The following is a 16704-nucleotide window of genomic DNA, read 5'->3' on the forward strand; positions in this document are numbered from 1 at the left end:
GGACAAGGTGTGACTTTGGGAAGCTCTCTTGGCCCAGTTTATGCTCCACCACGGTCGTGTTTGGCGTCATGTTTGCTCCCATTCCTTACTTAAAGGCTTGAGAGACTTGAATTGTTTCCAGACTGGAGAAACCGTGGAAAAGATTCCTGCTGTTCCTGCAGTTACCTGCTGCTGATGTTAACAACTGCCATGAATTGAGGAGCCTCCAGGTGGCCGCCAAGTGGAAATCTCCACACCTGACTGGTTGCGGTGACTAGCCTTGGGACTCTCTGGCTTCCTTAGCACTTGCCTGTAGGGGCCATGTAGCACAAACATGAAGTGTGTGGGAGTTACCAACTCTTGGAATGGGCTTCAACCAATGAGAGGCAGGAGACAGGAAGATCTGCAGATTAATTGTTCTTCCTCCCCACTCCGCTAAACCCTAAAGTTTCTTCCAAGACTCAGCAATTTCAGACTATCAGCGTATCCTGAGAGGCTGACCGGTGCTGTAGCCAGCTTGATTGCAAACCCTCTTATATTTGTGTTCCCTCTTGGCATGATTTACTTCCTTTTTTTCTCTCTAGCTTCCACGGGGTTGCATCTCCTCCGTAATAGAAACTTTTGCCTTAGGTCTTTTTCTAGTGAATTCAGGCTTTTAGACAACTGTCCATAAGCTGCATTAGCAAATCCTCCAAAAGCCCCTGAAATAAACACATAAACTAAATTTTTTTATAAAAAGTATATTACCTGTGCAAATGCAGCCTTAAGGTGATTTCCTACTCCTTTCCCTGCCCCCAATAAAATTGAGGCCATCTCCCTAGTGCCTTCTATATAAAAATTGTGGTGCAGTGGTAGTAGAAAAGGCAAGCAGTGCACACAAACATCTCATGAGGTAAACTATGAAGTACTATAGGAGAGGTTCAGAGTATATATGACAAGTGGACAAGTGAGTCAAATATGGTGGAGCACAGAGCATGTTGGTAAAATACTGGGAAGTTAAAATTGAAAGGTTGTCTTGAGGTCTCATTACCAGAAACCTTGAAATGAATCAGTAGTTTGAATTTTATTGGATGATAGGAAATCATTAAACGTTTTAATCAGGGAGTGACAATCAGAGAAAACAACATATATATTGACATGTATAGATATGTAGATGTACATATATTTATACATATAGATATTTGAGCAAAAGGTTTATAAAAATATTTCCCCCTCAACATTATTTATACAGGTAAATATTTTATATATATTTATACATGTAGATACGTATATTATCTATAGATTCATACAGATATTTGAGCAAAAGGTTTATAAAAATATCTCCCCGTCTACTTTAGAATTTCACCTTCATTTGGTTTTCTAGCTTTGTTTCCCTGGTAACCTGACAGATTGTCACTATGCTCCCAGGCAATATTACTCATGATAAAAAAGACTCTGTTAAAATGCATGTGCACTGGGAAAAAGAATAAATGAGCTCCAGAGACTTGATGGGGAGGCCTTGATTGGGCCTTCCTGAGTACAGTGATTCTGGTAACTGGGCATCCCTCATGGGCATCCAGAAGCTGCACCCTTGGAGTTGTTAGAAGAGATGTCTCCTGTGGGACATGAAGCTTTTAAGTCAGGACAGCTTCTACACCTGCCCAACGTGAATCTTCTCTTCTTGCACCTAAATTACCAACTTACCGAATTACAAGGTGCTCCATGAAAGAGGAATGTGTCACCCTTCCCTCAGCAAGCTGTGGTTTCTGTCCTTTGTAGGATGATGCAAAACATGACCTGTGTGAATGTTGAGCTGAATCAGACCTGAAGATCTAGTGGTTGAAAAGACTAAAAACCTAGAAATTATAAAAGTGATATGAGTGACTTAAAGATTGTGAAATATAAGAATTAAAAAGATACTACAAATAAATTCAGAAGACAATGTAAGAAACCCTTGCAGATCAGATGGCAGAAAAAGGGTTAATATTCGTACAATGAAAATATTGTTACTTGTTAGTAAGAAAAATATAAATAGTGGAACAGGAAAAAAAAGGCAAAGGGAGAGAATAGGCATTGACAGAAAAGCAAAACCAAATGGCAAATAGAAAATGAAAAGATGTTCAGTTGTGTTAGAGATCAGAGATTATTATACTACATCACATCCCACATCAAACTATTAATAAGAACACGTCTTGTGGGAGTTTGGTGACGGGATGGGATAATATACTAAAAGTAAAAATTCCCCTGCCCAAACCTATCCATTTTTCTGGAATGTTCTCATAATAATAAAAACATTATGAAAGGACAACTGTATAAAGATGTTAGTTGAATTTTATTAGTGATGACAGTTTTTTTTTTTTTTTTAATTTTTATTTATTTATGATAGTCACAGAGAGAGAGAGAGAGAGAGAGGCAGAGACACAGGCGGAGGGAGAAGCAGGCTCCATGTACCGGGAGCCCGATGTGGGATTCAATCCCGGGTCTCCAGGATCGCGCCCTGGGCCAAAGGCACGCGCCGAACCGCTGCGCCACCCAGGGATCCCAGTGATGACAGTTTGAATGCCCAGTGATTGGTACTGGATGAATAAAGGGTGGCTCATCCATTTCATGTACTGTTTAGTAACCTTTAAAAATTATTTATATTTCTGTCAGTTGACTTGTCAGTTGACTTTAAAGTATTGGCATATATATGGGTTTATAATTCAGGTTCATTCTGATGGGGTAGGTGGGCAGTTGGTAGAGAGGATAGGTAAAAAATGAGATGAAAAAAATGACACTGGAAATATTATATAATTCCATTTATATAGATTTTATATAGGTGTACACACGAAGGGATGTGGTATGGTAGTATGATTACCAAAATATTAGATGGCTATCTGAAGATTGGGTTCGAGGTGATTTTTGATCTTCTACTTTTGACCATTTAAAAATATGCTTGTATGTGTACGTTTATATCATAATTCATATTACATAATAAATACATACAAATATTACATATACATATGTATTTAAATAAAGGAAAGACAGGATAACTATTTCACAGGTTAGGGAATGAACCCCTTTGCAATGTGCCTTCTGAACCGAGGAGTATGGCATGGTGCTTAAGAGATGCCTAAGGGCAGGTCAGGCTCTGATATATGGAGGGGCTTGTAGCTCTGTGAACTTGGGCTAATGGTCTAGGTTTCCTCATCAGTAAAATATAAACAACAGTAAACGTATCTCATAGGCTTGTGAGGACTAAATGTGTCCCTACATGTAAAGTCTTAGAGCAATGTCTAGCACAGAGTAAGGGCTCAGGAATTGTTGGTAAGTAAAATGTACATTTGTTTTTACTCCTTTGTAGTCCTATGCTTAGATATGTCATCAAATCACATTTAAACTTAGCAACCAATTTTTAAGGTAGCCGTTGTAGGGGAGATAAAACTTCTCTTCTGTCCTCTTAGGGTTTCTCATTGGGAGTGACAAAAAACCGATTAGTGGAAGTAAAGCACACAAATTTTGTTTAGTAAAATTTTACATGTACAGGGGAGTTGCCACAGGGAAATGGAAGATCCACAAAAGTGGTCAAGCATGAGTGCTTATGTACGAGGTTGAACGTAGAGTGCCAGTTGTGGGAAATAACTAAAATATGTCGAGGAGAAGACAGGAAGGATTTTTAACATATTGTTAAATAGATTTCTCTTGGCCCGACTCCCCATCTCTGGTGATAAGGTATTTCTTTCCTTGTAGTATAGGGAGAGTATCTCCTTCTGGAAGAGAAAGGAAGGTAGAAATGTCCTTCCTGCATCTGTTACTCAAGTGCCTTTAACTCAAAATAAGATGCCGAAGTGGCATATTTTGGAGAGGCATGTTCTGAACCCCTTCACTAGGTACAATCCCCATTTTACACGTAAGGAGACTGAGACTTAGAGAGAGCTAAGTAACTTCCCGAGTCTTCACTTCCTGATTTGAGCCCATGTCTTACCGTAGAGCCAGCAGCACTTGACATGCTTTTTTCCACATACTGTGTACCTTCTTTTATTTAAAATGAAAATGTTCTGTCCCAGTAACAGAGCACTTGCTCTTAAGAGCTTTGTGGGGAGCACTGTGGGTTTGAGGTGTTGGTTGTGTAGCACATCGTTAGGAATCCATGACTACATTTGGAGGAGTAACTGGGCTAAGCTCCGACAGGCTGTGTAGGCATGACTACTGTGCGTTTGTGTGTGTTGCTGTTTTTAAAACCAAAGATAATCGTAATATTTCCCTTTGTACCCTATTTCTGCATAGTTATGATGAATTGGTTTCTTTCTGAAATTTATTTGCTCAAAAAAAGTAGAAACTTAAAATTCCATTGTATCCATTTTAAAACTTTTTAATCCTTGATATCTAGGTTATCTTCACTGTAACGAATACGATGGCCTGAGATTCAGGTGGCTGAAGCAGACGTTAGAATCTTTCATCCCACAGCCGTTGGTAGATGTAATTAAAGTGTCTGAATTGGACGGCAGAGACCTGGGAGATGCGCAGCCAGGAACGTTTGACAAGGTACTGTTATTACAGTGTGACAAACTGACGGGCTCCCTAGTGGTCCCGCTGTGACGTTGCTTTGTTGTTGTTGTTTTCCATCTGCTTCCAGACACAGCCTGGTGCAATTTCTCGGTGCTCTGGGAAATTTTGATAAAGTGAATAAGGAAGCGGTTTTTGCTGGATGCTCAGCATGCTTCAAAGGAAGCAGTAACATTGGGATTGGGGATTATTGTATGTTTTCTTTATTTCCAGGTACCTCAGAGATACTCAGGAAAAGATCCGGTATTATTTGGGTCAATGCACAAACATAGACACTATATTGTTTTAGTTCGGAAACATTTTATATCTGAGTATGACAGAAGAAAAAGAGAACATTTCAGCAAACCAAAATGGAAATATTACTTCTCAAAAATAAATGCTGAGAGTTCAGAAATATGTTAATGTCTGTTTAAAATGAGTAACTTTTATAGAAGCTTTTGCTGTAGTCGTCAAGAATATGAAATATGAGTAGACATTAGTAGACTTTTGGTCCTCCTATTCCCTCTCCCCGCCAAAAAAACAAACCTTAAAAGTGTGCAGGAAATTTTCATGTAAAGTATTAGTGAAGACATGTCATGAAGAATTTACTATAGTATATTTTTGATTTTGAAAGAGATGTCTTTATTAGCTGTTTTTTGTCATGTTTTACATGACTACTCCATGTATCTTGCATCTGAGATTGTATCTTCAGTGCACATGTGCATTATATATCCTTTTTTCCTCTAGGTGTTAGTTGATGCTCCATGTTCCAACGATCGGAGTTGGTTGTTCTCTTCAGATTCTCAGAAGGCAGCCTGTAGGATAAGCCAAAGGAGGAATTTGCCTGTTCTGCAGATAGAACTCCTAAGGTGAGGGCTATTCATAAAACAGTTTATTCTGGTTTCTAATGACACGCCATAACACAGAGAATTCCCCAAACAGAGGGTCTCTGTGTAGGAGTTGGTAACTATTCTCCCAAAAGCTGCATCCAGAAAATTCTTGACCTCTTTCCTTTCAGCCCTCATGCTGTAGGCCCTGCCGCCCCCTCTCCGCCCCCCTCAGTGAATTGTAGTACTGTAGTACCATTGTCTTTTAAGGAACACACGTGATTTTACTGTGGTTTAAAGTTATTTGCATATCGGGACCATCTCAAACCCAGGGCTCAGCACCCTATTTTTTAACCAGAACCTGAACAGTACCCCGCATCATAGCTTTGGACCAGGATGTATTTTTTTGGTAATGGCTACATTGTTCTAAATGAGTCAGCCTTCTAGGAAGTCGTAGTTCATTGTTAGCACTTATCTCCCTTCAAAGAATTTTCCAGAAGCATGTGACCACCAAGAGATGCATTGTTTTTTGTTTGTTTGTTTCCAAACAGAGGCATTTTGGGACATTCTTTTCTGGTTTCAAAAGAGATTTGTACTTACACCCTACTCCCAAGTAATTCCTGTTGTTTAATGCAGAGCAAAAATTATCTGGAATATTTAAACTATAGTTTAATGATGCATTACACCTGTTACCTCTTACATGTGGAATGAGAATGACTAACATTTCTTATGCACTGCTGACAACAGGTTTATGTCCACCTTCTGACGGTTGCACAACAAGGAATACATGTCAGTACCTAAGTATTATAGTCAAGTGCTGTGTAGTCTTGTTCTTGTACTAAATAATGAAATCAGCTCATACGGCTATTCCAGGTAGTGCCCACGAGAGGCTTCTTCTAAATGTTACCTATCTGGCAGTTAAATTGTTTATATGCTTCCAGTGTCAGCCTTTCCTCTACTAAACCCTAAGATGTTTTGAGAATTTTATACCCCTCCCTGCACCTCTTGGGTTATTAGCTTTGGCATGTTGCATACATCCTGCTATAAGACTTCTTTCTCATCTAAACTTTCTTGATCTGGCTTCTTAATGATTCCAGCTACTCTGGGCCTTGCTGTGGCTATACCTTATAACAGACAGTAAGTTTTATGATGGTTTATTAGCATTGCGTCTTCTTTTTTTAAAAAATACCGATTAAATAACCAGGCTTTCCAAGAATACCATTTTTCTTTCTTATGAAAAATCCTCCTTCACCTCTTTTTTTCACTGTTCATTACCAAGCTTTCTGTTTTTTATTCTATCTACTGCTTTCCCTCCCATTTTGTCTCAATTCATTGTAATCTGTTTTCTGTTCCCTTTATTTTCTCAAATTTATGCTTGCTGAAGTTACTAAAGACGCATTAAATTGATAAATATTTTTCAGTTTTACTTTTACTTAATCTCTGATAGCATTTTTAGATGTATTTTATTATATAACTATTACATGAAAACATTTTCATTGTAAAAAACTCAATAAATATGAATCAAAAGGCCCCCTTTGCCATGCACCCAACCAAATACCAGCTTTCTTTACTGAGTTAACTGTTGTACACTCTTCCAGACTTTTTCTATAGCTGTTTTTACTATCATGTGCATAGAGAAATACATTTAAAAATAACTGCTATCATTGTGTATATATTGTTCTGAAACTTGCTTCTTTTGTACTTAATTTTTCTTAGTTTTTCCATGTAGATATACTTTGTTCTCTTCAACTTTTGCAAACTATTAAGTAGTGTCAGTCTGTCATATTCTATTCAATCCTCTATTTTTTGGATACTTACATTATTTCCTTTTTTTTCTTTTACAAACCATGCTTTGATTTATCTCATTGGGCATGAAACTAACATTTTTCTTGATTAAATATCAAGAAGTGGAATTAAGGATCAAACATTTAGGTGTATTGAATTTTTCTCTAAAATAGCTATACCAGTTTATACTTCATATTGCATTGGACTTTTGTTGACTGCATTTTCCCCTCTTTTTTTTTTTTTTTTTTTTTTTAAGATTTTGAGGGGGTAGAGGAAGAGGAGAGAGAATCTTAAGCAGATTCTGTGCTGAGCTCAGAGCCTCATGCAAGGCTCCGGGGCTCTGATCTCACCACCCTGAGATCATGACCTGAGCTAAAACCAAGAGTTGGAGGCTCAGCTGACAGCCACTCAGGTGCCCCTGCTTGTTCCTTTTTATAATAATATTCTTTTCCTTTGATTTTTGTGATAATATGTTTTTCTGATTATCTTCCTATTTATTTCTTAATTTACTCTTAAGCAGCTTATCCTATAATTTCTGGGTTTCCTTAGGCTGCTGATGTTGGCTCTCTTCTCTCTTTATCTGATGGCTTCAACTCATATAACATGCTGTCTCACACATATGTGTCTAAACTCCCTAGCCCCTAGATTCAGTTATCTATGACATATCCCCATTTGGAAGCCCCCGGGACACATAAAACTTAATTTGTCAAGAAGGCAACTTATAATTTCTTTTTTTTTTCAACTTATAATTTCTAATGCTTTTCTGTCCTCTCCAAAATCAACAAAACAAAAAATCAGATAGAAACTACATTATTCTACCTCTTTTTTTTTCTCTTCTGTGTCTCAGTAATTTCCATACCATCACACATTTGTCTACCTCAGAAACCCATCTTCAGCCCCCCGCTTTCTTTTATACGCAGTCCGTCGCTAAGATGCTTCAGTTGTACCTGTTACATATTGCTCAAGTCCATCCAATTCTTTTTCATTTATGTATTTATTTATTTTTATTTTTTTTTAGTCCATCCAATTCTATCCACCCTTGATAGCTGACCTAAGCCACCAGCATCCGTCATCTGAATCATTGCAGTTGGCTCCTAACTGCTCTCCATGTCTGCGGGTGTGAGCTTCACTTTACTCTTCACAGTAAAGCAAATCTGATGTGAAATGTGAACTTGATTGTGTCATTCTCCTTTTTGAAATCCTGCAGTGGTTCCCATTACCATTAAAATTTCAAATCCTTTAGTATGATATTCATGGTTCCTTCTCACTTCATTTGCCTCGTCATCTCAGGACTTCTCTTGCATTGTGTTCCATCTGAGCAGTTCTTCAGACTCACCTTATGGTGTCATTTCTGAGGCTGGTGCATTTCCTCTTCCTTTTGGTTAAGAGTTGTTCTTACTCACCCTCCCCTTTCTCTTGGCTAACTCTGGATTTTTTAGGAATTAGCTTTGACATCTTATTGAAGCCTTACCTGACTCCCTAGGACTAGGATTGATATTCTCTTCAGTTCCTTACTTTCATTTAAAAATATATTGTCAGTCCCTTTGCTTAATATTTGCCTCGTACTTATCTCTCTTCAACAAGACTGTTATAAGCCCCTTGGGAACAGGGATAGTCTTACTCTTTTTACTGCTAATACATAATTTGATGTCTGGTACATAGAAGGTGGTCAGTAATTGTTTAAAAACACTAAATTACAAGGGCTGAGTATTTAGAATTTAAATCTATAATTAAATTTATAGCAAAGTTAATCTGCCAAAATGATATAATCACAGTTGTGTTACATAGTCATTAAGCATAAACATAAAGCATTTCCATTATTTATTTCAATTATATTGCTTTTATATAACCAAAGCTTGGTTTTAGTTTCAGTTTAGTTTTTTTTCCCCTCAATTAACAAATTTCTCTTAACATTATTTAACATTTCAGTCATCATTGTGAAGGTCAGGCATTTATACAGACCTCACATAGGCACCTACTTATGCCCTAACAACTACCACTCCTCCTTTCTCCCATCATCTTATTCCCCAAAAGGAATGGCTTTAGCCCTGTGTCATTTAAGTAGCATATTAACAAGGTGGAAAACTGACATCGCAATCACTACAGGTGTACATTATCATGAAATTAGTTGGAGAAGATCATCACCCCAGCCATCTCCTAGTCTTTTCCTTGAGCAGCTGCTCTGCATTTCCTGTCCCTGATGCTTGGTCTTGTGAGAGATTGGGAGCACCAAAAGTAGTTAAACTCTGGGTTCCTTGGCTGTGTAGTTGTTATGATAATGGGGAAAGAGCGGGATACCCAAGCGATAGGCACAGAGAATGGTTCTAATTCCCTAAGTCTGATGGCTGAAAAGATGAAGAGAAAAATGATAGTGTGAGCCATAATTTCTCTTTTATCTTATGTCCCTGACCCCAGAAAGTGGAAAAATATATATATAAATATATAAATTTTCCCATCAAGGATAGCTCTGTCACTCACACACAGAGAAGTTTCGTACTTTTTTTTTTTTTTTAGAATAACAAAAAATATTTTACTAAAACATAAGATTTACAGAAGTTTCCAGACAAGCCATACCACAAATGGTCACAAGCTTTTTACAGCAAAGTCACAGTGTTATTAGTGAGGGCTGTGATGTTTGTTTAATATTCCCATTTTGGTTCAAACAATCAAGCTTGTCAATCTACAGTGTCTCAATAAAGTTAGACTTGGCTAGAGAGCATACTCTAAAGAACTGGTTAGCTGCTTTTAACCGATGCAATTAGATCACCATTAAAAGGGGGAAAGGAGCCCATAAAATTAAAATAAAACTACCTCTCCCCCTCAAAAATAATAATAAAGAAAAACACCCACACCCCTGCAGCTAACCCTGACAACTACCCTCATTCACAGTGCTTTATACAAACCATGATGGGGGGAAAGGAATAAAAGCAGAGAGGGGCCACTGCTTTTAAATGTTTCACAACAATCCAGATGGTACTTCTAGCCTCTGCTCATGCTTTACAACAGTGAATCAGGACAAGACATAGATTTGCTAATGTGCATTTAATCACCAAAGGACTGAAGATGTCTGGGCTTTTATTCTGTAATGTTTCTAAGACTGTGTCCATTAAATGCAAACAAAAAAGGAAGAAGTCTTGGCAGAACAGGAGAAGTGATGCACACTTGATGATCAGATCAATTTTAAATATTATTAATGGCATATAGCCTAGTCCATGCTCTAGCTGTTTCTATGGCTTGGACTTTGTTGGTCTTCCACTGCTCCACTACATCATTTGCTAACGGATCATCTGGATTGGGAGCACTTAACAAAGCCTGGATCGATAGCAGAACTGTGCGGATCTGCAGTGCTGGGGACCACTTATCTTTCAAAACATCTAAACATATTCTTCCCAACTTGTCTACATTAGGATGATAAATTTTGGTCATAAAACATACTTTAGGGGCTGCCATCGGGAATTCTTCTGGAAGGAATAGTTCAAGTTTAAAAGTCCCTCCCTCAAAGGGGGAATCCTGGGGGCCAGCAGTGACCACATGAAAATAACGGGCGTTGCTCTCATCTGGTTCTGCTTTAATGCCAGGAACTGGTTCTGCCAGCAAACGCTGGGTTTCCTTGATAATCCTGCGGGGCAGCCTGCCATCTAGTCAGATCCCGAGTTCGGCCTCTGCTCTCGACTCTGGCTCCCCTCGCCTCACGCACGAGTGGAAGTCCAGGGCTCAAGTTTCGTACTTTCTTTGAAATCTTTCTCACCTAGTTATTGACTTACCTTCCTTTAACAAAAGGTAATCCTTTTATTCCACAATAAGAAATAAAGATTTCAAATCAAACATATGCAAGAGAGTAAATATATTATGTGTGAGTTTTGGTCAAAAGTATAAAGGATTGATATAGTAGATGCTTATTTGCATTTGCAAAGAGCAATTAGAAAGCAAGAAAGCAAATATTGCCTAGGCTGATACTGTGAACAGAAGATGGCACTCAGAAAGGAGAAAAGGAGTGGAAAGGATAATTGAGAGGCAAGTAAGGAAAACTTTTTGTACTGTCTTGTTGAAGACTAGTATTTGCATTTGTCAGCTGACAGATATGTACTCAAAGATACTTTATGCCCTCTGTGGCTGTATATTCATTTACCTCCCCAGATATCATTCATATTTAAATTAATCAGGCAGTCTGCATAGTGTTCGCAATTTTAGCTTTTGAGAACACAACAATGTAGAACCAAATATTACTCTGGCACATATTTTTATGAATGTGATACCTAAATTAAAATTGGTATTTTATTTATAATTATTATTTTTAAAGATTTTATTTAATATTTGAGAGAGAAACAGGGAGCACCAGCAGGGAGAGGAGCAGAGGGAGAGAGAGAGAAGCAGGCTCCCTGCCGAGATGGCAGCCTGAGATGGGGCTAGACCCTGGGACCCTGAGATCATGACCTGAGCCAAAAGCAGACACTTAACCAACTGAGCCACCCAGACATCCCAATACTTTATTTATTTTTTTTTAATTTTTTTTACTTTATTTAATAGAAGATTCTTGATGTTACATTTTTTAAAAGAGTAATGTTCATAGATATGTAAGTCTTAAAAAATTCTTTTAAAAAATAAATCATTAAATTTTTTTTTAAAAAATTCTTTTTTAAAAATAAGGAGTCCCGGGATCAAGTCCCGCATTGGGCTCCCCACAGGGAGCCTGCTTCTCCCTCTGCCTGTGTCTCTACCTCTCTCTCTCTCTGTGTCTCTCATGCATAAATAAAATCTTTAAAAAAGAATTATTATGTATATAATCATGAAAATAGTAATCTAACCTGATTTTTTTTTCAGCATGGAAAGCGTATTGGAAGACACAGTGATGACAGGAGGTAGATCCCAAAGCATATGAGGTCATTGTACACTTATTGAGGACTCTTTGATTTATTCATACAGAAATGGAAAAATTAGAATCTTCTATTTAATGTATAAAACATGAAGATAAAATTATACACAACTCTCTCACACATCTTCCCCAAAACCATTCAGAAGATGAGAATGTGGGACAATGTTATAAGGAATAATTGAACATAAACCAGTTCTATTAAGGGAGTGTCATTTGAAAGTATATATTTATTATTTATCAAAATAATTCCTGAGACCAACCATTTCTGTTACATACTATGTATATACAAACTACATAATCAGATTCTCTTGCCTTGTTTTTATTTAAATGTATTAGGAAAAACAGTGGGAAAATATGCTGAAAATAATATACGTGTAATCTCTTTGAAAGTGGCCATGGTGTTTGTGCAAAAGAAGTTTACATGATTTTTAGGTGGGAAAGCACAAACTGAAGAGCATGATTTATAACAAAAATATTGGTATGTTATTGCAGTAATGTATCATGTCATCCATTTCCTCAGAGAAAATCAATCACATTTAAAATACTGACCCCTTCTGGTTTTCTTTTCTTACCAATTGACAAGTAAAATCCAATTTGTGAATTCATTGAGAATGGAAGCTTAGATTATTCAGTAACATTCTGAAAATTTGTATAAATCATCCAGATAACTATCCTTTAAAAGTGGTACTCTGACTGCAAGAATTGTGTTTTAAAAGAAACATTTAAAAAAAATCGTCAGCGACTGCTCTGTCTGAGCTGAGCTAAGGGATACCTAGTAACTGTGGAGCATGAGTCTTCATCACTCATCAACATAGTGACCAAAATACTGATGTGTTCATGTTGGGAAAATAATCTTTGGACATACAATTCTATTAGACTGGAAGATTTCCACCACTGTTTGGGCTATGTATACAGTTTCTCTTAAAGACCAGCTAATTCAGTTAGCTCTGCGTGCTATCGTTATATCCTTAAATATATAATGATATAGTTAATCATGTGTTTGGAATCCGGAAAACAAAAGCATACCACTATTAATCCTACTACTATTTCTACTACTTTTCTTCATCCTCCTCTTCTTCCTTTTTCTTCTTTCTTTCTTTAAGTTAGATGGCAGGAGTCAGAGATTCTCAGATTAAAAACCTATAATTTAAAAAAAAAAACCAAAAACCTGTAATTTGGGCAAAGTACATATATCTTTTTATTAACAGTGTACAGATAGAATATTCCACATTAAGTGAAATTGCAGAAGGTTGAGGAGATATCCACAGTTTGTAGCTATTATATTTTCAACATTAAAAATATCTCAAGTATTGGGACGCCTGGGTGGCTCAGGGTTTGCACCTCTACCTTTGGCTCAGACTATGATCCTGAGCCCAGAGTCACGGGTTCGAGTCCTTTATTGGGCTCCCTGTGAGGAGCCTGCTTCTTCTTCTGTCTCTCTCTCTCTCTCTCTGTCTCTCATGAATAATAAATAGAATCTTAAAAAAAAAAAAAATCTCAAGTGTAGATTGACAACATGAAATACAATCTTGAAAATGAGATTTTTATCATCTATCATCTATCAATTTATCCAGTATTTATTAAATATCAGTTTTGCATCAGAACTTTGCTGGCACTGCAGATACTAAAATATATATAAAATGCTCCTTGTGGGGGATCCCTGGGTGGTTCAGCAGTTTAGCGCCGCCTTCAGCCCAGGGCATGATCCTGGAGTTCAGGGATCGAGTCCCGCATCGGGCTCCCTGCATGGAGCTTGCTTCTCCCTCTCTCTCTGTGTATGTGTCTCTCATGAATAAATAAATAAAATCTTTAAAATAATAATAATAATAATAATAAAATGCTCCTTGGGGATCCCTGGGTGGCGCAGCAGTTTAGCGCCTGCCTTTGGCCCAGGGCGCGATCCTGGAGATCCGGGATCGAATCCCGCGTCGGGCTTCCGGTGCATGGAGCCTGCTTCTCCCTCTGCCTGTGTCTCTGCCTCTCTCTCTCTCTCTATGTGACTATCATAAATAAATAAAAATTTAAAAAAATAAAAATAAAATAAAATGCTCCTTGTTCTCAGGGTCCTCAAGGCAATTGTCATAAAATGGGGCAAGAATGTGGTAACAGTCAAGTTTAGAGGCAGCAAGAATGGGGTGTGGGTTTAACAAGTTATATTTTTACAAAATAAGCAACAGAAAACATTTAAATTGGAGATACTTATTTTAATAGTTTTTCCTAATGTGGAAGTAGTATAGTCTGATAAAACATTTGAAATATAAAAAGAAATAAAAAGAAGAAAATAAGCCATTCATTGAAAGAAACATATTGACTTACTTCCTTTGATTGAGTATAGTAATTATAATAATAGAAATCATAGTAATATATGATTCAGTATCTTTTTCTATGTAATTTATTATAAACATGTTAATTATTAAATAGTCATTGAAAATATACTTTTGAAATGGCTACATCATGTTAAATCATTCATTCATTTATTGGGTAATTAGGAGTATCAAAAACTTTCTAATGATAGGATCTCATTAATGCCAAAAATAGGTACAAAAACATCCTAGTGGAAGTTAAAACATCAGCTTTTTCAATGATCCAGGCAAGAGTTGGATAACTCTTTGGGGAAGGAGTTAGCAGCTGGCCTGTGATCCATTTCTCTTGATTTCTAGGGAGGCAGTCCCACGGAAAGTAGGAAAGTGGGTGACCTAGTTAAACATGTTGGTAACTGACCTCGTTGCTGAGAGGAGAACCCTCACTTACGGCATGTTTGAGCAGAGTATCCTTGTTTAGGATGGCCCGTGGTAAACACATTCGAGGACCCAGATTTATGAGGCACAGCTTCCTGGAGAACGTCACACAGGCCGTTCAGCCACCTGAGATGTAGTGGAGACGGGACATAACTACATGCTCCCCATTGTGTGAGGGGACCTGTGAACTTTGCTCAGAGAACTCCTCTACCATCTGAGTAGAAACATTCAGAGCTGTAAGCAGGACTGGGGGAGCCGCATTGGGAGACTTGGCCTCTTTTGTGCCATTTGCTCAAATACTTGGAAGTATTAGTAAAGCTTGATAATGGGCACGATCTCTAGTTCGTGAGACTCTGATCTGACAGTGTAATCCTGGGTGTCGGCTCACCCCTAAAGCCCCAGTAGAGGCCTCTGATGAAACCTCTTCTTTAGTCCCACATCTGAATCTTGAAATGGAGTCAACTAATGCAGACGGCTCTTAAAGGAAAAGCCCCTCCCCCTTTATATCCTGTGCACTGAAGCCCAATTAAAAAGGTGAAGGGGTACGGCCTGTTGTGCCACAGCTTGGACAGGTCCAAGAGAACAAGAAAGTGTGTGATGCTCCGTGAAGAGTGATTTTTCCATTTTGGCTCCACTCACTAGTTAAGATAGTAACCGTGGGTGCTGTGCGTGGCTGCACTAGCTGCCTGTCTGTGGGTGTGCAGGGGCTCAGGTAAGCCGCCGAGCGGGCGTCTGCAGGTTTGCTGCGGGGAAACGCCCACCCGGGCCTCGACGGCGGGGCGGGACGCGGGGGTTGTGCCCTGCGTGTTCTCTCGTCTGTTGTATCCTGAGTGTTTACCGAGCGCCACCTGGGCACCGGTGGTAAGACGGGCACATTCAGATGTCCTGTGACGGGGCTGCTGTTGCTGAGTAAGGACCTACCCGCCGCGTCTGATGTGGGAGCTCTCGGCCTCCCGCCACCCCCGGAGGCTGGCGCGCCACCGCTTCAGGGCGCTTCAGGGTCGCGGACGTTGGGGAGTAGGGGTCTTCCCGTACTGGGGCTTGGCTGCTTCCCCTTCTCTTTTCAGTGTTTTGGGATTTCTGTTTTTGTTTTTACAAAGAGAGGTTTTTGCTTTTTAAATAACTTCTCCTATCTGTATCTTCCTTGAGGATTAGTGCGTTGTGTATGTCCTGTGTAAGAAATCTCTCCACACCTTACATAGTCCCTGGTGTTATTTTCTGGGAGCTTTATGTTTTAACTTTTCCATTTAGGTCTATGATACACCTCAGCTGATTTTTGCACAGTAGTATGAGGTAGGAATCTGTTTTCTTTTCTACCTTCCCATTTTCCCTCCTTTTTGTAACCTTGCACGTGGATACCTAATTGTCCCAACAGCTCTTAATTTTATTATTTTTTAAAGGTATATTTATTTGTTTTTAAAGAAGAGAAAGCATGGGGGAATGGGGAGAGGGGCAGAGAGAGAGGGAGAGTCTGCAGCAGACTCCCCGCTGAGTACGGAGGCCCACCCAGGGCTCCATCTCATGACCCTGAGATCATGACCTGAGCTGGAATCCAGGGTCACACGCTTAACCAACTGAGCTACCCATGCGCCCCTCAACAGTATTTATTGAAAAGTCTGCAGGGATCCCTGGGTGGCGCAGCGGTTTGGCGCCTGCCTTTGGCCCAGGGCGCGATCCTGGAGACCCGGGATCGAATCCCAGGTCAGGCTCCCGGTGCATGGAGCCTGCTTCTCCCTCTGCCTGTGTCTCTGCCTCTCTCTCTCTCTCTCTCTCTCTCTCTCGCTGTGTGACTATCATAAATAAATAAAAATTAAAAAAAAAAAAAAAAAAAGAAAAGTCTGTCCACTTACCGATACTCTGTCGTCCTACTCCTGTCATAAATCAGACATCCACAGTAACATCCACTGGATTTCTGTTTATTCAGTTGCTTTGTTCACAGATCCTCCAGCTAGTGCTGCGCTAACCTAATTACCATAGCATCAGTGTCGTCATATGTAGG

General features: G+C 38.9%; 2 protein-coding genes and 1 long non-coding RNA gene across 9 annotated transcripts in view; 1 reads left to right on the plus strand and 2 right to left on the minus strand.

Annotated features, from left to right (window-relative positions):
* The window catches only part of NSUN3 (NOP2/Sun RNA methyltransferase 3), a 98364-nt gene that overhangs the window by 16101 nt on the left and 65559 nt on the right, over positions 1–16704 (plus strand). For all 6 annotated transcript variants that reach the window (XR_011994435.1, XR_003233677.2, XR_003233679.2 and 3 more), the window contains exons 4-5: positions 4328–4482; positions 5230–5351. Coding sequence is in view for 3 of the 6 variants with exons in the window: in XM_025989899.2 (XP_025845684.1) it covers positions 4328–4482; positions 5230–5351 (277 nt within the window). In the remaining 3 variants the exon portion in view is untranslated. The remainder of the gene's footprint in view (positions 1–4327; positions 4483–5229; positions 5352–16704) is intronic.
* LOC112913361 (uncharacterized) lies at positions 1045–16664 on the minus strand. Of its 2 annotated transcripts, XR_011994439.1 has the most exons (5): positions 16556–16664; positions 14719–14831; positions 12994–13107; positions 1663–1814; positions 1045–1574 (listed from the first exon to the last, which is right to left on the minus strand). It is a non-coding gene; the product is annotated as an uncharacterized lncRNA (long non-coding RNA). The 2 variants fall into 2 exon arrangements; XR_003233680.2 differs by having other exon boundaries at positions 1045–1814.
* Positions 10118–12364, minus strand: LOC112913808 (ubiquitin-conjugating enzyme E2 N-like). Its single transcript, XM_072767380.1, has 2 exons — positions 12340–12364; positions 10118–10732 (listed from the first exon to the last, which is right to left on the minus strand). The coding sequence occupies exons 1-2, from the start codon at positions 12362–12364 to the stop codon at positions 10275–10277; spliced, it is 483 nt and encodes a 160-aa protein (XP_072623481.1). The 3' UTR covers positions 10118–10274.

Source organism: Vulpes vulpes, chromosome 1 (genome assembly GCF_048418805.1).
Source record: "Vulpes vulpes isolate BD-2025 chromosome 1, VulVul3, whole genome shotgun sequence".
In the NCBI taxonomy this organism is placed as follows: Eukaryota; Metazoa; Chordata; class Mammalia; order Carnivora; family Canidae; genus Vulpes; species Vulpes vulpes.